The 14,862-nt window shown below is 39.2% G+C and overlaps 1 protein-coding gene across 3 annotated transcripts in view; it reads left to right on the forward strand.

Annotated features, from left to right (window-relative positions):
* MACROD2 (mono-ADP ribosylhydrolase 2) overlaps window positions 1-14,862 on the forward strand; it is an 892,531-nt gene that overhangs the window by 811,275 nt on the left and 66,394 nt on the right. For 2 of the 3 annotated variants that reach the window (XM_055726161.1, XM_055726159.1), the window contains exons 10-11: window positions 5,808-5,849; window positions 12,880-12,963. In XM_055726161.1, coding sequence (XP_055582136.1) covers window positions 5,808-5,849; window positions 12,880-12,963 — 126 coding nt within the window. The remainder of the gene's footprint in view (window positions 1-5,807; window positions 5,850-12,879; window positions 12,964-14,862) is intronic. The other variant, XM_055726160.1, reaches the window with a different exon arrangement.

Below are 14,862 nucleotides of genomic sequence, written 5' to 3' on the forward strand. Positions count from 1 at the left end.
TGTATGCAGGATTGCACGATTAAAGGATACAAATGTTCAGAACTAAAAGACATCCTACTTTTTCTTCCAAAGTAGAAGAATATGCTTTTTTGTTAAGGATCCTCTCGTTTTATCTTTTTCTTTTTTTTCTTCTTCTTAGGAGCACTGAGGATGAGGGAAAGCTTTATGGAGAGTATAATTTTTTATAAGATGTATGAAGAGTCGGGCCTGGGTTGATCTCATCTGGCAGAGATTTCTAAATCTGGTTTTTCTCAAAGAAAACATTCCCTTTTTCTGTGCTATTGGTCAGTCTGTTGTATTCTCCCAGTAGAAAATTGAATCGGAGGGATCAAAACAACCAAAAAAGCTTATGAACCCCTAGGGTATTGCAAGCCTCATATGTACGTTTGGGCATCACCAAACCCTAGGGTGTTCTCGTGTGGTTTACTGTGCTGCAGAAACATTGACTCTTTTAAGTTGAGGTGGACATAGAGCCTGTACGCTATTGTGAAGCTCCTGTTAGGTAGCAGCAGTGGTTGTAAGCAATCAAAAAGAAGTGATTTTTCAATCACTAAAGATTGAAAATAGACATGAGACACATGATTATAAAGCTCCCAAAGGATATTAAGATGATCATGTAGACAGGTGGGTGGAGCTCTGCAACAAAGTTTTTTAAAGACAAGTGTGGTAGGGGGAAATACGGAGAGTGAGAACCCGCTTGGTCTTTTCAGCTGCTGGAAACCTGGTATTATCACAGTTTAGACAGCTTGCATCAGGGGGGTACCCTGGCCCACACTGCTGCCCACTCCAAGATTGGACACAGGAAGCTTTTCCTTTGAGCAAGCTTTGAGAGGCTGCCCCAAACTGGGATCCATTTTCCTCAGTGTTGCGAGACTGCTCTCCCACTCCCCCCTGTTATTCTAGTGGAAACTGTACAGGCAGGTCACAGAATACCTGCTAGGCAAATGCTGGACGGCAGGAAATTTTTCAGCTGGACACCTATTTTTGTATAGCAAATAAGCTTAACAGGATAGCTGCAACTCTCAGTGCTGAAAGGTTTTCTGTCTTTTGGTTTTGGCTTTTTTTGAGGCATCAACAGCATGATCACTAACTTGTCACTTCAAGTTGCTGTACAGCTCTGCCTGTATTGTTGCTCTGCCTGCCAGTGCCTGCACATGCAGGCTGCGGACGGGACTTGGTCAGGTCCACGGTGCCCTCCCAGCACCTCCCCAGGTTGTGTTCTGTATGTGGAGCTGCACTTGCAAGAAGGAGCAGGCTGAGACACGTGGGTTGGCTGGAAATAGGCAAACGTCTGGAAAGTGAGAAACAGCAGAAAGTGCTGAGAAAAGGACCAAATCCTGAAGGGCAAGACGAGGCAGCTGAAGAGGTTAGAAGGCGGCAGGGAGGAGGTAGCAGCCTGCAGTGCTGTTGGGGGAGTGCCGGCAGCCTGGGGTGCAGGCCCTGAATGCAGATGAAACAGCAGCCTCCTGCAGTGTGGAGCTGGCTCTCATGTAAGAGCTCTTCAATGCACGCGCAGTTAAAAATAAAAGGTGTTTGTACAGCGTTGACTCTCTGCGTGCTAACATGAAGAAGAATGCAAATAGAAGCGTGAGCAACAAGGAGGAGGCGGTTTAATGGCTTTGGGGATTAGCAGCGGTATTTAGAGCCTTTCACCTCTGTGTTCCTAACATAAATCTTAACACAGATTGATGGTTTTAGCCATCTGGCTTGTGTTTGCTTGTATGCAATGACTACCGAGACAGAGAAAGAACCTGACCAGCAAGGCAAAAGAGGGGGGGAGGGGGAAAAAAAAAAAAAGTATACAACAGAAGAAGGCGTCCTCTTCTCCAGTGTCAGTAAGAGCAGGTATGGTGCGATTATTCTGTTTCACAGAGCTCAGCAGGTAATAAGGGAGAGGGGAATGAAAGAGCAACAGGCATCACTTGGTACATGACTCCACCAGGGAGCCTGTGACTTGTACAAATGTGTATGCTCTGAGCAGCTTACTCCCAAGTGCAAAGCGCTGTGATCTTTGGAGGTATAGTTACCTCAGATAGCATGAGAGTTAGAGGGCAAGTTTCAATCATAGGTTGACTTTCAACTGTAAATTATTTTATACTTGACTGGAAACTGTTTTCCCATACATCTAATACCTTGATTTTATATACTGTAGACCAGCTTACAAGCTGGAAAATTTTGTGCGCTCAGCCATATGACATATTTTGGATTAGAAGGCTTCCTCGTATCCTAAACCTTCTAAATACTGATGTGAGTTTTCCTGGGAGTGGGCTGACCCTTGCAGGGTGCCACTGTCAGTTTCCTCTCACTCCAGACCGCAAGGTCTGTCATTCCTTTTCCAGCAAGGTCATCTTGGTAGAGCTTCCCAAAATCCAGGGTTTTAGTGGAGAGGCCATGTGAAAGGTTGCTGTTGTTCTTCTCTGGCCAAAAATGTAACCCACAGTGGGTACACATATGCACACGCTGTAGCATGTTTTCCTACTCAATTATTTTTCAACAGCTCTTGAGAAAGGATGAGAGTTACAAAGAACCTCGCCTCTGGTCTTTCAAATGGGGGAGTCTGGGAAAGAAATATTGACAACATGTCTTTAAGGAAATGTTTACTAGTGTCTAAAACTGACTCTTGGGTTCTTCTGTGGTTTTACTCAATTTTGATTTGGGATTGACTGTGGTGCGTATTTCAAACCAAAGCAAACCTACCTCTAGAAGGCTTCCTCTAGATGGATTAAAAAAATGTATAGGGAACATAAAAAAAAAAAAAAAAAAAAAAAAAAACACAAAACCAACCAAACCCAAAACCTAGGTATTACAAACCTAATTTATAGCAATCTTGGTATTGGTTTTGCTTTGTATTAGGCATGTAGAACATCAGTTAAAAGTATTTTTACTTGCTTTTACTTCTTCAGAACCAGTATCCAAGAAACCACCTGTAATATCATTCTTTTGGAGGGAAAGTGAATGAATTTTCAATATAGATTTCTAAACCACTATTTTTTATCTTGAATATTTGAGTTTGGCATAGAGTTCTGTCAGCTAAACATGATGTTTAGCACTTCAGCCAGCCACACCAAGCTTAGTGAGAGAGACAGCTTTATATTTGACAGGGAAGCATTTCTACCAGATGCATTAATAGTGTGAGAGTAAGAATTATAGGCACATGTAGTGACTAGGGAGTGCTGTGTGCCAAAGTGAAACTCAGATTCAGATCTAGATTGGGGTAGAATTCTCAAAGGCACTGCAATGACCTAGAGATCATGTCACCAAGTGGTTGGGAGCCCAACTCCCATTTTCAGAAATTACGTAAGGACTTTACTGCCTTTCAGCAAGACTTAGGTTCCTTTTCCGAGAAAAAACAGCTGTTAATTCACAATTAGTTCACAAAAGCAGTCTTTGCCTCTTCATAATTATATTGCATAATGACTTTACTACTTTTTAATAACATCAGATTTCTTGTCTGTGGCCATTATCACCAGCTTAGAAGCTATTCTGTTGCTTTGGGAATTTTGTATTTGAAGTCACTTACAGAACTATAATTAAGCACTTCCACAGAAGACCAGGTGATATATGTATGTTAAGATATTATATTCTGCTGATTTAGTGTCAAGTCTTAGATTAATTTGAAATTTTATCATGCTGCTTCCATTATAAACGCTTCCATGGAAAGAACATGTTATTGGAAACTGAATAATTAATAATCTCTATGTTAAACCAAATGTTTTCTGAGTGGTCTGTTGAAAAATGTCAGTTATCCAGTTGAAAATCCTGGCTCTGTTGAAGTCAATGGCAGATTTCCCATCGGCTTTAACAGGATTTTTCATTTTCTTACCTCAAAAATTACTTGTCAAAGCTCCTTAAAGTTTTTTGTGTACAAATTTATATTTGTATGGTAGGGGTCCATGTGCCTTTTTGATCCACAAAACAATTGTTTGCAGAATAAAGAGAAAGGAAGTAAAAGGTGCAGTGACTTTTTTTCAGTCCTGATCCTTCGGGCAGGGCTAAAGCATACTCAAGAGAAACGTAACCTGCTGTTGTTTAGTCGCTTCTGAAAGTCCTGCCCTCCAGAGCGTGTCTGACTGAGATGGAAGGGGAAGAAAGATGGATACAGATCCATCTACTGTAGATTCAAAGCACACAAGGAAATTCTCACGTTCATGATATTAATGCTTACAGCATTACAGAAAAAAATTCCCAGTGGAGGCCTTTATTATTAACCAATTGTTTTGTTCTAATACTACTGAAAATGAAGTTTCAGGCTCCAAATCTTGATTAAAGCAGAGCTTAATCCTCATAGCATGTGTCACAGAACTTGGATCTCAGGAGAGTTTATAGTGTAAAGATCTGACCTTGTAAATTAGGGCCTAAATACTACTGTTAGTGTCCATTGCCATTGATCATGACAGCACAAAAACTCCTTTAGGGTCAAATGGTGGTCATAATAGACACATATGCTAGTTTGAAAGATGTTAAGCTTTAGGCAGAAATTGTAGGCTTGCTAGAAAATCTGCATGTGCCCAAACCCATTTAAAAGGGTATGAATGGAGTCTATGTGAATTGGGAGCAGCATAGCTGACACAAACTTCCGGGGTCAATGAGCTCTTCATTAGATGATTAAGGCTCTGGAACATTGGATTACCTTGATGTTAACTAAGCGTCCTGGTTTCAGCTGGAATAGAGTTAATTTTCTTCTTAGTAGCTGGTGCAGTGCTGTGTTTTGGATTTGAAGTGAGAACAATGTTGATAGCACACTGATGGTTTTAGTTTTTTCTGGGTGATGTTTACATGAAGTCAAGGACTTTTTGGTTTCTTGGGCCCTGCCAGCGAGAGAGCGGGAGGGGCACGGGAAATTGGGAGGGGACACAGCCAGGACAGCTGTCCTGAACTAGCCAAAGGGATATTCCATACCATGGGACGTCATGCTGAGTATATAACCTGGGGGAAGAAGAAGGAAGGGGGGACATTTGGCATTATGGCATTTGTCTTCCTGAGTAACTGTTAAGCGTGATGGAGCCCTGCTGTCCTGGGGATGGCCAAACACCTGACTGCCGATGGAAAGTAGTGAATGAATTCTTGCTTTGCTTTGCTTTGCTTTGCTTGCATGTGTGGCTTTTGCTTTACCTATTAAATTGTTCTTATCTCAGCCCCTGAGTTTTACATTCCTTTCTGATTCTCCTCCCCACCCCTCTGGGTGAGGGGTGAGCGAGCTGCTGCGTGGGGCTTGATTGCTGGCTGGGGTTAAACCACGACACTAAGGCTAATATTTTTTTTTCCCCTCATCAAAACAACTTCTGGTAATAAATTCCTTTGTTTCTGAACTGCAACTTTTTGCAAAAGGAACCTGCTTTCTTTATATATCATCTTAATAATTACAAGTGTAATTACAAGTGTTCAATTCTTGGCTAGCCCAAGTCTGGGCTTAAACCAAGGTCCTGTCTGGCAAATTTATAGTAACTTCTTTATGTGGTATGATTTCTGGATAACTGGTTCTCCTCTTAACATAGCCAGTTGCTCCTGGGAGACAAAGTAAACTGGAACTTGGCAAGTAAACCAAAAACTCTGCTAGAGAAGAGAATGCAATTTCATTTCATAAAAGTGATGATTTGCAGAATTCTGTAAATTACACAGAATTTTATTCCCTGTCTTTATCCCCTGTATCTGGTAGTAACAGTCTAGTACCAAAACTTTCTTGTCCCATCCTCCTCCAGATCTCACTGCAAAACGTTAAATTTGCGAAGCCAATTTGAAATGTGGAATAATTCATTTTAGATTTTTCCTGGTATTCTTAATCATTTTCTTTCAATTTTTGTTGACAGATGATGCTAATGAAGAGGGGACTGAGCTGAGTGAAGAGACAGGTGAATAAATAATTTTATTCTAAAATATATCACTTCTCCAAAGCATGAACCAAACTGAACGAATTCTTGAAAGTAATTGCCTTGGTTGTGAAAAGCAGTGCCACTTGGTTATTGCCAATGTTACAATAGCCATCTCTGGTTTTCAATATAACATAGGGTAAACCATCCCTGATCACAGGTAGTGCACAGTAAGAATGGCTGAGACTACCCGTTTAATGTCATCATCTGATATGAGCCTCTGGGTGATACTCGGTTGTCTTTTATTAATAAGTAATTTGAACATGAATGGGAAATAATTAAAATTCTGCAGTCTCTTTGTAAAAAGGTGTGAATACAGCAATTCTTGAGTCATTTGCAATTCTGATTAGTGGCCATGATTTGTTTGCAATGAAAATGATAGCAAAACTCTCCTGCGACCCCTTAAATACATTGAACTCGATTGGAAAATAGTTCAGAGGACTTTTTTCCTGTTCCTCCTAGTTTGCTGTTTAAAACAAGTGTTAGTGGTTGTGGCTAGACTTGAAATGGAAATGATGGATAGGTATAAAGCAAAGAAAGGCCCAAGGAACAAGAGAGGACAGAGGATTAGGCATCTCCCACGAGGACAGAAGCTTCCAGTCAGAAGACTCCTGCTAGTTTTCTATAGAGCGCTTCATCGACTTAATTGCCTTGATCAGGCTTTTTGTAACACGCTTCCACCACAGCACCCTGTGTTACTTTCCCTGCTGACCTTCACCTGGAGGTTCCCGGTGGACATCTGTTCCACGAGAGACTTCTATGCAGTGAATATGCAGCTAGCTCCCCCTGCTCTTCTTCTCTGCCTCTCCTGAAGCAGCTAGTACCCATCCGTGACAGTGTACCAGGCATGTGCTCTGTGACCCTGATCCCATCATAGCCCAGTGACTGTGCCGGAAGCTCCAGATCTCTTCATGAAAAAAATGCAGGATCAGAAAGGAGAGCCCCATGGAGAAATGCAGAGCTATACCAGCCATTGAACAGAGGTAAATCCTTTTGAAGCAGTATGTTGGCTGCTTAAATTGGCAAGATTGTCCTAAAGACAAATGGCTTATGATGATTTATGCAACTAGTTAATTAGCTTAGAAATTAGAAATAGTTGAAGAATGGTGTATATGCATAGATGTGAAAACATGGATATACACAGATAGATACATGTTACACTGATGGATTAGCACATTCTTTTATGGCTGTTCTGGCTTGTTGATTTCATTACATATAATTATAATTACATTTTGGTGTCAAGATTACTGGATAGGAACTTTTAGGAATTTTAATATAATTAGTGTGATTGATACAGTTATACATACATAAAAGTAGAAAAATAAAGACCGTTATTATACAACAAACATTTGCCAAAGATTATCCTCCAGCTGAATTTGCAGAACTCATCTAACATTTCCAATTTCAATTTTTACAGTTATCATGGCATGTATACTTTTATAAGCCCAATTATTTTGCATTTTTGTCTTCTTGCTTTTATGCAGATTATGCAAATTACTTTTTTAAAAGCATTTTAAACTACAATTAAAAGGAAGTATATTTCCACTTAATAGCTGGTCTCTTCTTTCTTGCCCCGTATCTTTCACAGATTCTTTAATTTAGGTGAAGCTACATAGTTGCTCTGGGAATTTATCACTGAATTAAGTCATTTGAGGAAGGTATTTTCCTACCTGTCTGTTTCATTGTGCATATGAGATAGATGAGATCATAGCTTCCCTCACAGGTTTGCGTGTAGGATGCTGTGAGCTTCTACAGTACATACTTGGTCATTTCTTTATCACTTGGAGAAATTTTGGGAATCAGTGCGTTGACTGTCAGCAATGAATACCTACATGGATAAAGAGAAGTATATTTTGTACATCTGCTCCAGTAGTAGGGCAAATATATGACAGTTATTCCCTTTTGACCTGTTTGTGTATGGTCGTCTTAATGATTGCAGGATGAATTTACAGGAAACTATAAATACACACATAACTTCTGCATGAAGGGGAGTTTCCATCTTTATACTCAGATTTTTATCAGTTTGAAAGAGATCTGCTTTTTACTGTTCTAAGGGGAAAATAGAGTAGCAACTTCTAGTAACCACTTCAAAATATTAATTGAATAATCATTCTTCATTCCACTTGACTTCATGGGTCATGACTCCAGCAGATGGAGTCAGCAGTTGGCACCAATATCGATGACCCTGGTTTTTTGAGCTGTCCATATCCAATCTGGTTTGGGGTTATTTCTTCAATTCCTGCATTTAAGGGAAAAAAAAAAGAAAAAAGACATGTTGGATTCCTGGACAGCACATGTTGCAGACTATACTCATACGTAGGACTTTTTGTCCTATTTTAAACCTGGCAGCAAGAATTGGAGAAAAAACCCAGATCCTAGTCCAGTGTCAGCTCAAGTCAGTGGGAATACGTCCATTGACTTCAGTGCACACCAGACTGGGCCTTGGGAACAGCTAGAGAATTAGCCAGCAGTACGAAATAACAGATGATCAAATGTGTTTATTATTGTGTGATGAACACATTACAAAAGTAATCTGTCTTGTGTTTCTACCACCCTGAAGTGCAAATATCTCATCGCACACAGAAAGGCCTTTCTTTCTATGACTTATCTTCAAAATAAATAAGGGAATATCTTAATTACATGTGCCAGATAATCTCCATTAATATCTACATTAATACTATAAAATCAACAAGCATGAATGATCATTTTAACAAGTTAATCGTGTAATGTCACTGCATATGTTGTATGTATTAGAAAAAGAAAAACATTTAAAAATAACCTACTCTTACTAAATATACACACTCAAGACCACATTTTTAATGGCGTTTGACTCATGGGATTTTAACCCATCAGTTTGTTATTCTGGATGCTGTATCTTGTAGCAGCTGCTGACTTAACAGCACCATTTAATTCAAAGTGCTTTGATGTTATCATATGTCATACAGTTTGCTGTTAGAATGGCTTGAGTCAAAAGGGCAGATATAGTAATAGTGGGTACAGACCTGTGCCGTTCTACATCTCGGCTTTCCTTTGTGAATGATTTCCTACAGAAGTGAAGAGAAGGATCAGATGACCTAATACTCTTGTCTACCTTTAACTTCAGAGATTTAACACTGCAGAGTCATGATGCTTAATGTTTTAAGCTCCATTAAGGGAAGATTATTCTAAACTTTAACATGTGAAGGACTTTGCTTCTATACCCATAGATTCACGTATCCGTGCACAGAAGCGTGCAAAATAAGCCGTAATACTACCATAATTGTGTGCACAATTTGAGTGATTGCAAGTGGAAATTACAGAAGCACGTGCTATTATGAGAAGCACAGTCCAGATTCCTATACAACATCTCATTATAATGCACTAAGTTAATTCTCTTACCATTAAATAAATAAAAAATTTAAAAAAAAAAAGGAAAGAAAGAAAGAAAAAGAAACACAGAAAACAGTTTTAGTTGTGAATCTATATTCTCCCTCACTCCCTCAAGCTGTTTAGCTTCACTCTCCACCAGGTAGCAGAACCTTTTGACCTCACCTCTATGAACGTTGCCACACTACTCTCATTTCCCGTCTAATAGTTGTTCGCAATAAATGCCCTGCTGGTTATTCTGTTTCTATCCTGAGTCTCCTAATTAACCACCTACTCATTAGTTCAGAAGCCACAGCCAGCTAGAATGGCAGGGTGAAGGATCTTGTTCACGTTAGCAAGGGAAGCCCTATTGTAATCAATGCTATATAAATACAGAATTTCTTTGTGTGTTCCACTGTGTGCACTCTTATACTTGGGTTACTTTCTTTGGAGGGAGACTTTCTCTTGTTTTCTGAGATGAAAATAGCAATCACTTGTAACCAGCGAGATTTCAGAGTTGTGAGGGATTTTGCAAATAGCTTACTTGGAGACAGACACTGAGGTTTAAGTGGCTTGTTGACCCTCTGAATTAGCCTATAAAGAAGCAGCATTTCTCCCAATGTTAGAGCTCAGAGACCTTTTTGCACAGATGATCATGATTAGAAAAGCTTTTAATACAATCAGTTCGGATACCTGTCTAGGTGTGCTGTCTCTAAACAGAAATTTGCAGGCAAAATTTCTGTAATATTTGGCTAACTGCTCTGAAAGACACGCATACGTACAGACATACGGAAAGGCTTAAGAGTTGTATTTTGACCAAAATAAAAAGACATCATTTTAAAGCCTGCACAAATCCTTTTCTGTCTCTGGAATAAGGGAAATCTGCTAAAAAAGAGTGAAATTGTGACTGAAATCTTGTTCTCCTGGCACACTGCTTCTACACCCTTTTGTGAGCATTTTAAGATTATAGAGTGCAAGAAGATAATTTCTTTTGAGATAGTAACAGTTCTGATTTCTCTGAATGTAATCTTCCTCCCTCTCTGTCTTTGTGCTGTCAATTAAGATGTTGGTTATATTATCTAATGTACTCAGATATTCCTGAAAGACCTGGCTGGGCATTTGGGCATTTGCACTTAAACTTGATTGACATTTGACTTGTGGGACTGAAGGAAGCCTCGCAGATTGGTTAGATGATAAAATTCATCACTAGAAGGGTGAGTGTTGATTGAAACAGTCCTATTGATTCAGTCTCCTGATGTGAATCATTGTCAACCAAAAAAGGGAACGTAGCAGGTAGTTCAGAGTGGCATTAGAACCGAAGAAGCCATACATCGATATGGTCCACTGAAAATATTCAGGTTATTTTTTAAAAGAATAGGAGGGTGTTGGCAGGAATCAGTCTTTAAAAGCCTGGTTATTTTCAGGAGATCTCTTTTGTACTGAAGTTCTTTTTGAACTCTATCACAGTTGCTCCCGAGTAACCCCTTAAAAAGGTGGACAAAGTGTGTCCGTATTTGGCAGTTTTAGCCTTTACTTTTCCCCACAGTATTTCTTGTGGTTATTCCTATATTCTCATCGCTCCAGAAACATATTCATCTTAGCACCTGATAACTCTTGTTTTCCTTCAACTATTGTATTTGAATTTCAAATTCATGTGAGCAAATGTGATGACATGACACGTGATGCCCTATGTTGTGCTGTCCTGACACCAAGCCGGACCTCAGAGCATGTTCCGCTTTGCCCTAACTAGCTTTATTTACTGAGCTCTAAGGGCCCTTCGTTCTCTGAACTATATTGAATTCTATAATGAAACAGAAAATCCATTCCAGAAGAAATTTTTAAGACCAATATTTAGTTTGTCTTTTGGGGTAATGCTCATTCCTTAAAATTAAGCTAGTGGGAGAGAATTTAATTACTCACACACAGATCTCCATTTTGGAATTTTTGTTGACATTCTGAGCTTTTGCTTCATGTGAATTCTTGCCAGCTTACCAATCCATGGCGCTTCTTTTTTTGTGTGTAAGTACAGTAGAATAATCGGTTTCCCCGGAGGACAGGCAGAGAATGTTTCTGAGTTTCCTGGGCTCCATGCAAAGCCAGCAATTCACTCCCTTTTTATCTCTTGAATGAACACAGTATTCCCCTTGACCCTGCAAGTTCCCTTTCCTCATCCTCCCTCCCTTCTTTCATAACTGCTGTTTGAAAATTTTCAGCATTTTGGTTCTGGATATATGTAGTTGTGGAAGGATAGAAGATAAAAGGGTAGTATCTACAGCTCTTAGCAGAGCCGAGTGCCTTATGAGAAGAGGCCATCTGATTGCTGGGAGCTGTTTAAAAATCCAGGGACATACAGAGCAGATGATTGTGTGGGGTATGTATGACAATAGAAGAGACAGGAGTTTTCGGAACACTTAAGCAATTTATAATACACATATAGAGAGCTTTTTTCCTAGTTGCTAATTAGCTAATCATTTTGAGGTAATACCATGATTCTTATTTTCTCACAGTACAGCAGTAGGGGTAAATCAAGCAAGGTCATATGTCTTCTTAAATTTCCTGGTTACAAGTGGTCAAGGTTTCTTTCCAGCATGCGCAAAAGTATGTTTTCTTTAGGCTGCTTCTTCACCCAAGCCCTCAGTTAGCCACAGGGAATCGGGAGGTTTGACAGAAAGTCAAATGACAGAAAGTCATTTTCCCATTGCGGTTGAATGGATTCAGTAGGTGCAATGAATTGAGTTTTAATTGTCTGCCATTCTCTGCTTTTGTGGTTAAGCAACAATGTTTGAAGAATGTTTTAATTAGCGAACCTGCTTTCATTAAATGTCTTAATTTACAAATACCCTTTATGATTAATTTCCAGCTTGGCCTCCCTTTTGTACTAACAGGCTTTCTGTGCTACCAGTTTGTGCCTTGCAGTCTATCATAACAAACAAAGAGTAATTTCATCCTTTATATTGACAGGATATTTTGAAAATGCTATAGAAAGGGTTCATCATTTTTAAAGTTTAACCAACCAATATTAAATACTGTGAACTTCAGTCCCCGCAAATAGGGGAGATCTTTAAACTTAACTGGCTTCAGTTCTGTTTTTACTTAGGAGGTTTTCCTTTTCCTTTATCTGCCTGTTGCTTTCTGGCTAAAAGGTTGGAAGGAAGCTTTTCAATCAGAACGTTTCTATCTGGTGAAGCTTTCATTTCCTTAACTTTACTTCACTATCAAACTTGCTCCCCTACCTTTTATTTCATTGCTAATTTTAGTCAATATTCATTTCTTACTGTGTTATGACATTGAATGGAGAATTGACCTGAGAGGGGAAAATAATTTCATTCAAATTATTTCTCCACAGTTCTATAATGCAGTATAATATTTATTATGTTAAAAATAGAAATTAAAACATCATTATTTTTTTTATTTCTGAAGAGATTCAGAGCTTGTGAAGAAGTACGTTATTTTGGTATGAGCTTTCTTCACTGCTGTCATGTGAAAGTGACTTTTATAACAGATGACGCAGTAATTAATTGTAATAATAGAAAGATAGGCATTCGGTACTGAATGGAGTGCTGAGATAAAATGTTCTCACGCTTGTGGTATCATGGATAGTAATGTTTGATACAATAAAACCATTTCAAAATAATGTGTGTAATATTTTTTCTTTGTATATTTAAAGAAGGATTGGAACAAAAAGGCCAGCCTCCATCTCCCACAAAGAGCAAAGCAGAGCAGCCTGAAGACCTGCAAGATGATGCTGAAGGTAGGTGGTCTGACACCTTTTCAGAGGTATCAATCAATTTTGCATTGTGGGGGGAAAGGCTTATACTGAATTCTTGGGAAAGAATTGGAAAACTTTCATTTCAGAATGTTGTTGAACACACACTTGGAAAGTTCCTTTTGGTCTAGATGATGAAATTGTAATTCTTCTGAAGTGTTTTTCATCTCAAGATAGATTCAGGATTACAAATGCTATCTTTATGTGATGGGCTGCTGATTATTGCTGATACATAATGATAAATTGTTGCTAGTTTATCTTGAATCTGTGCTGACTTTATGTAATTAATAATTCGAAGTGTAACGCAGGGCTTGGATCACACTCTGGTTGGTTAAGTTGGTCAGGTAAATCAGCTACCTGTGGCAAATCACAGAGCAATATTATTCTTGCTTTCCTTTTCTACAAGAAATTCTTGCTGTTACCTTTTCCATTCCAGTTATGGTGTTTATGGCTCTAGGCCTTATGCAGTGTATTACATCTGACTGTGGTCAGAAGTTACAGCAGCTTAACGTTATGCCTATGGTTTTGCTCCTGTAAGGGTGCTTTCCTGCACTTGAGCTTTCACAGGGCAGCTTGTCCGTGTATATGGAGGTAAATGTGGTCTACATTGTTCTAAAATTGGATCAAAGTATAATTTCTTCATCGGTATGTCATTGGGAAAGTTGTTAAAAGATGTTAACATCAAAGACTTATTTTTCAGAGTTTCACGTTGCTCTCGTTTATGTGGAAGAGCAAAATACCCCAATGCTGGAGAAATCTCTTTATGTGAAACAGTTAAAAGGATGAACCTTAATCTTTAATCCATGACGGTTCCTTATCATGGATTCTCTTTGACCTAATGTTCCTCAAGTGACAGGTCTCTTCTGCACCTCAACCAGTGGCTCCACCGTCTTCATCATTTTGACCTAGTGCTGTGCATTCAGCTCATAAAACGTTCTGACTGGGGTATAGTGTGAGTCATAAGGAGCAGAAATACGTTAACATCTATCACTTTAAGTAACTGCTAGTAACATCTTGTCACTAACATTGTGACTGGTTGTTAATGGCAAGTACTTAAAGCAATAGCTGTCATCGCCTGGGAGGTGTGGGGGGACCCACGAAATCTCATCCTGACTGGTTATCTTTCCTTTCATGCTGCTGAAATTAACCCAGCTGAAATTAAAATACCACTTTTATGTTTGGATTAGAGAATTCAGTGATGACAAACTGCATGTCAATTTATGTGCAGGCTAAACATCATGTCAGATCATGGTGTCATTTTCCATGTTCCTAAATAGGCGAAACAATAATAGTTTTTATGATATATTTTTATATGGAATGTGCCTAAAAGCTTTTATTATATCGGTGTCTTTAAAAAAAAAAAAAAAAGGGGGGGGTGGTGGGAGGAAAAGTATTGGAAAACCGTAAGGTTTTCCTTCCATTGGAAAAATAACCGATATCATTCTGTTAACTATTCCTGTGGCTTACCAGATATAGTTTCCTAGTTTACTGTGCCTGTCAGTGTTTCCTGGTGACCTCCAGTTCACTTTGTGGAGCACAAATGCACTGGAAGGGTGAAGTAAATAGTACGGCAACAAAATGACTGCATTACCCTCGAGCTGTAAAATGCCTGATCTCCTTGAATTTGATGCTGTACAGTAGATTTTGCTGATGCAGAATTGAGGCCTGTAACATATAATCACTGCTGCAGTATTTAATCTAGCTGCTGACGGAGTCCTCTTCTCCTTAGGCAGGAACCTGGCCTGTAATGGTGAGGATTGAAAGTCTAAATTTAGACTTGAGGGTTGCAGTGATGGGAGGGGAAAAAAAAAGTTAATTAAAGTGTTTGCTGAGGGGGGCTGGGGGAGAAACCTGGATCAGATTTCTGTGGCATTACCTGTGCCT

Source organism: Falco cherrug, chromosome 13 (assembly GCF_023634085.1).
Source record: "Falco cherrug isolate bFalChe1 chromosome 13, bFalChe1.pri, whole genome shotgun sequence".
NCBI lineage: Eukaryota > Metazoa > Chordata > Aves > Falconiformes > Falconidae > Falco > Falco cherrug.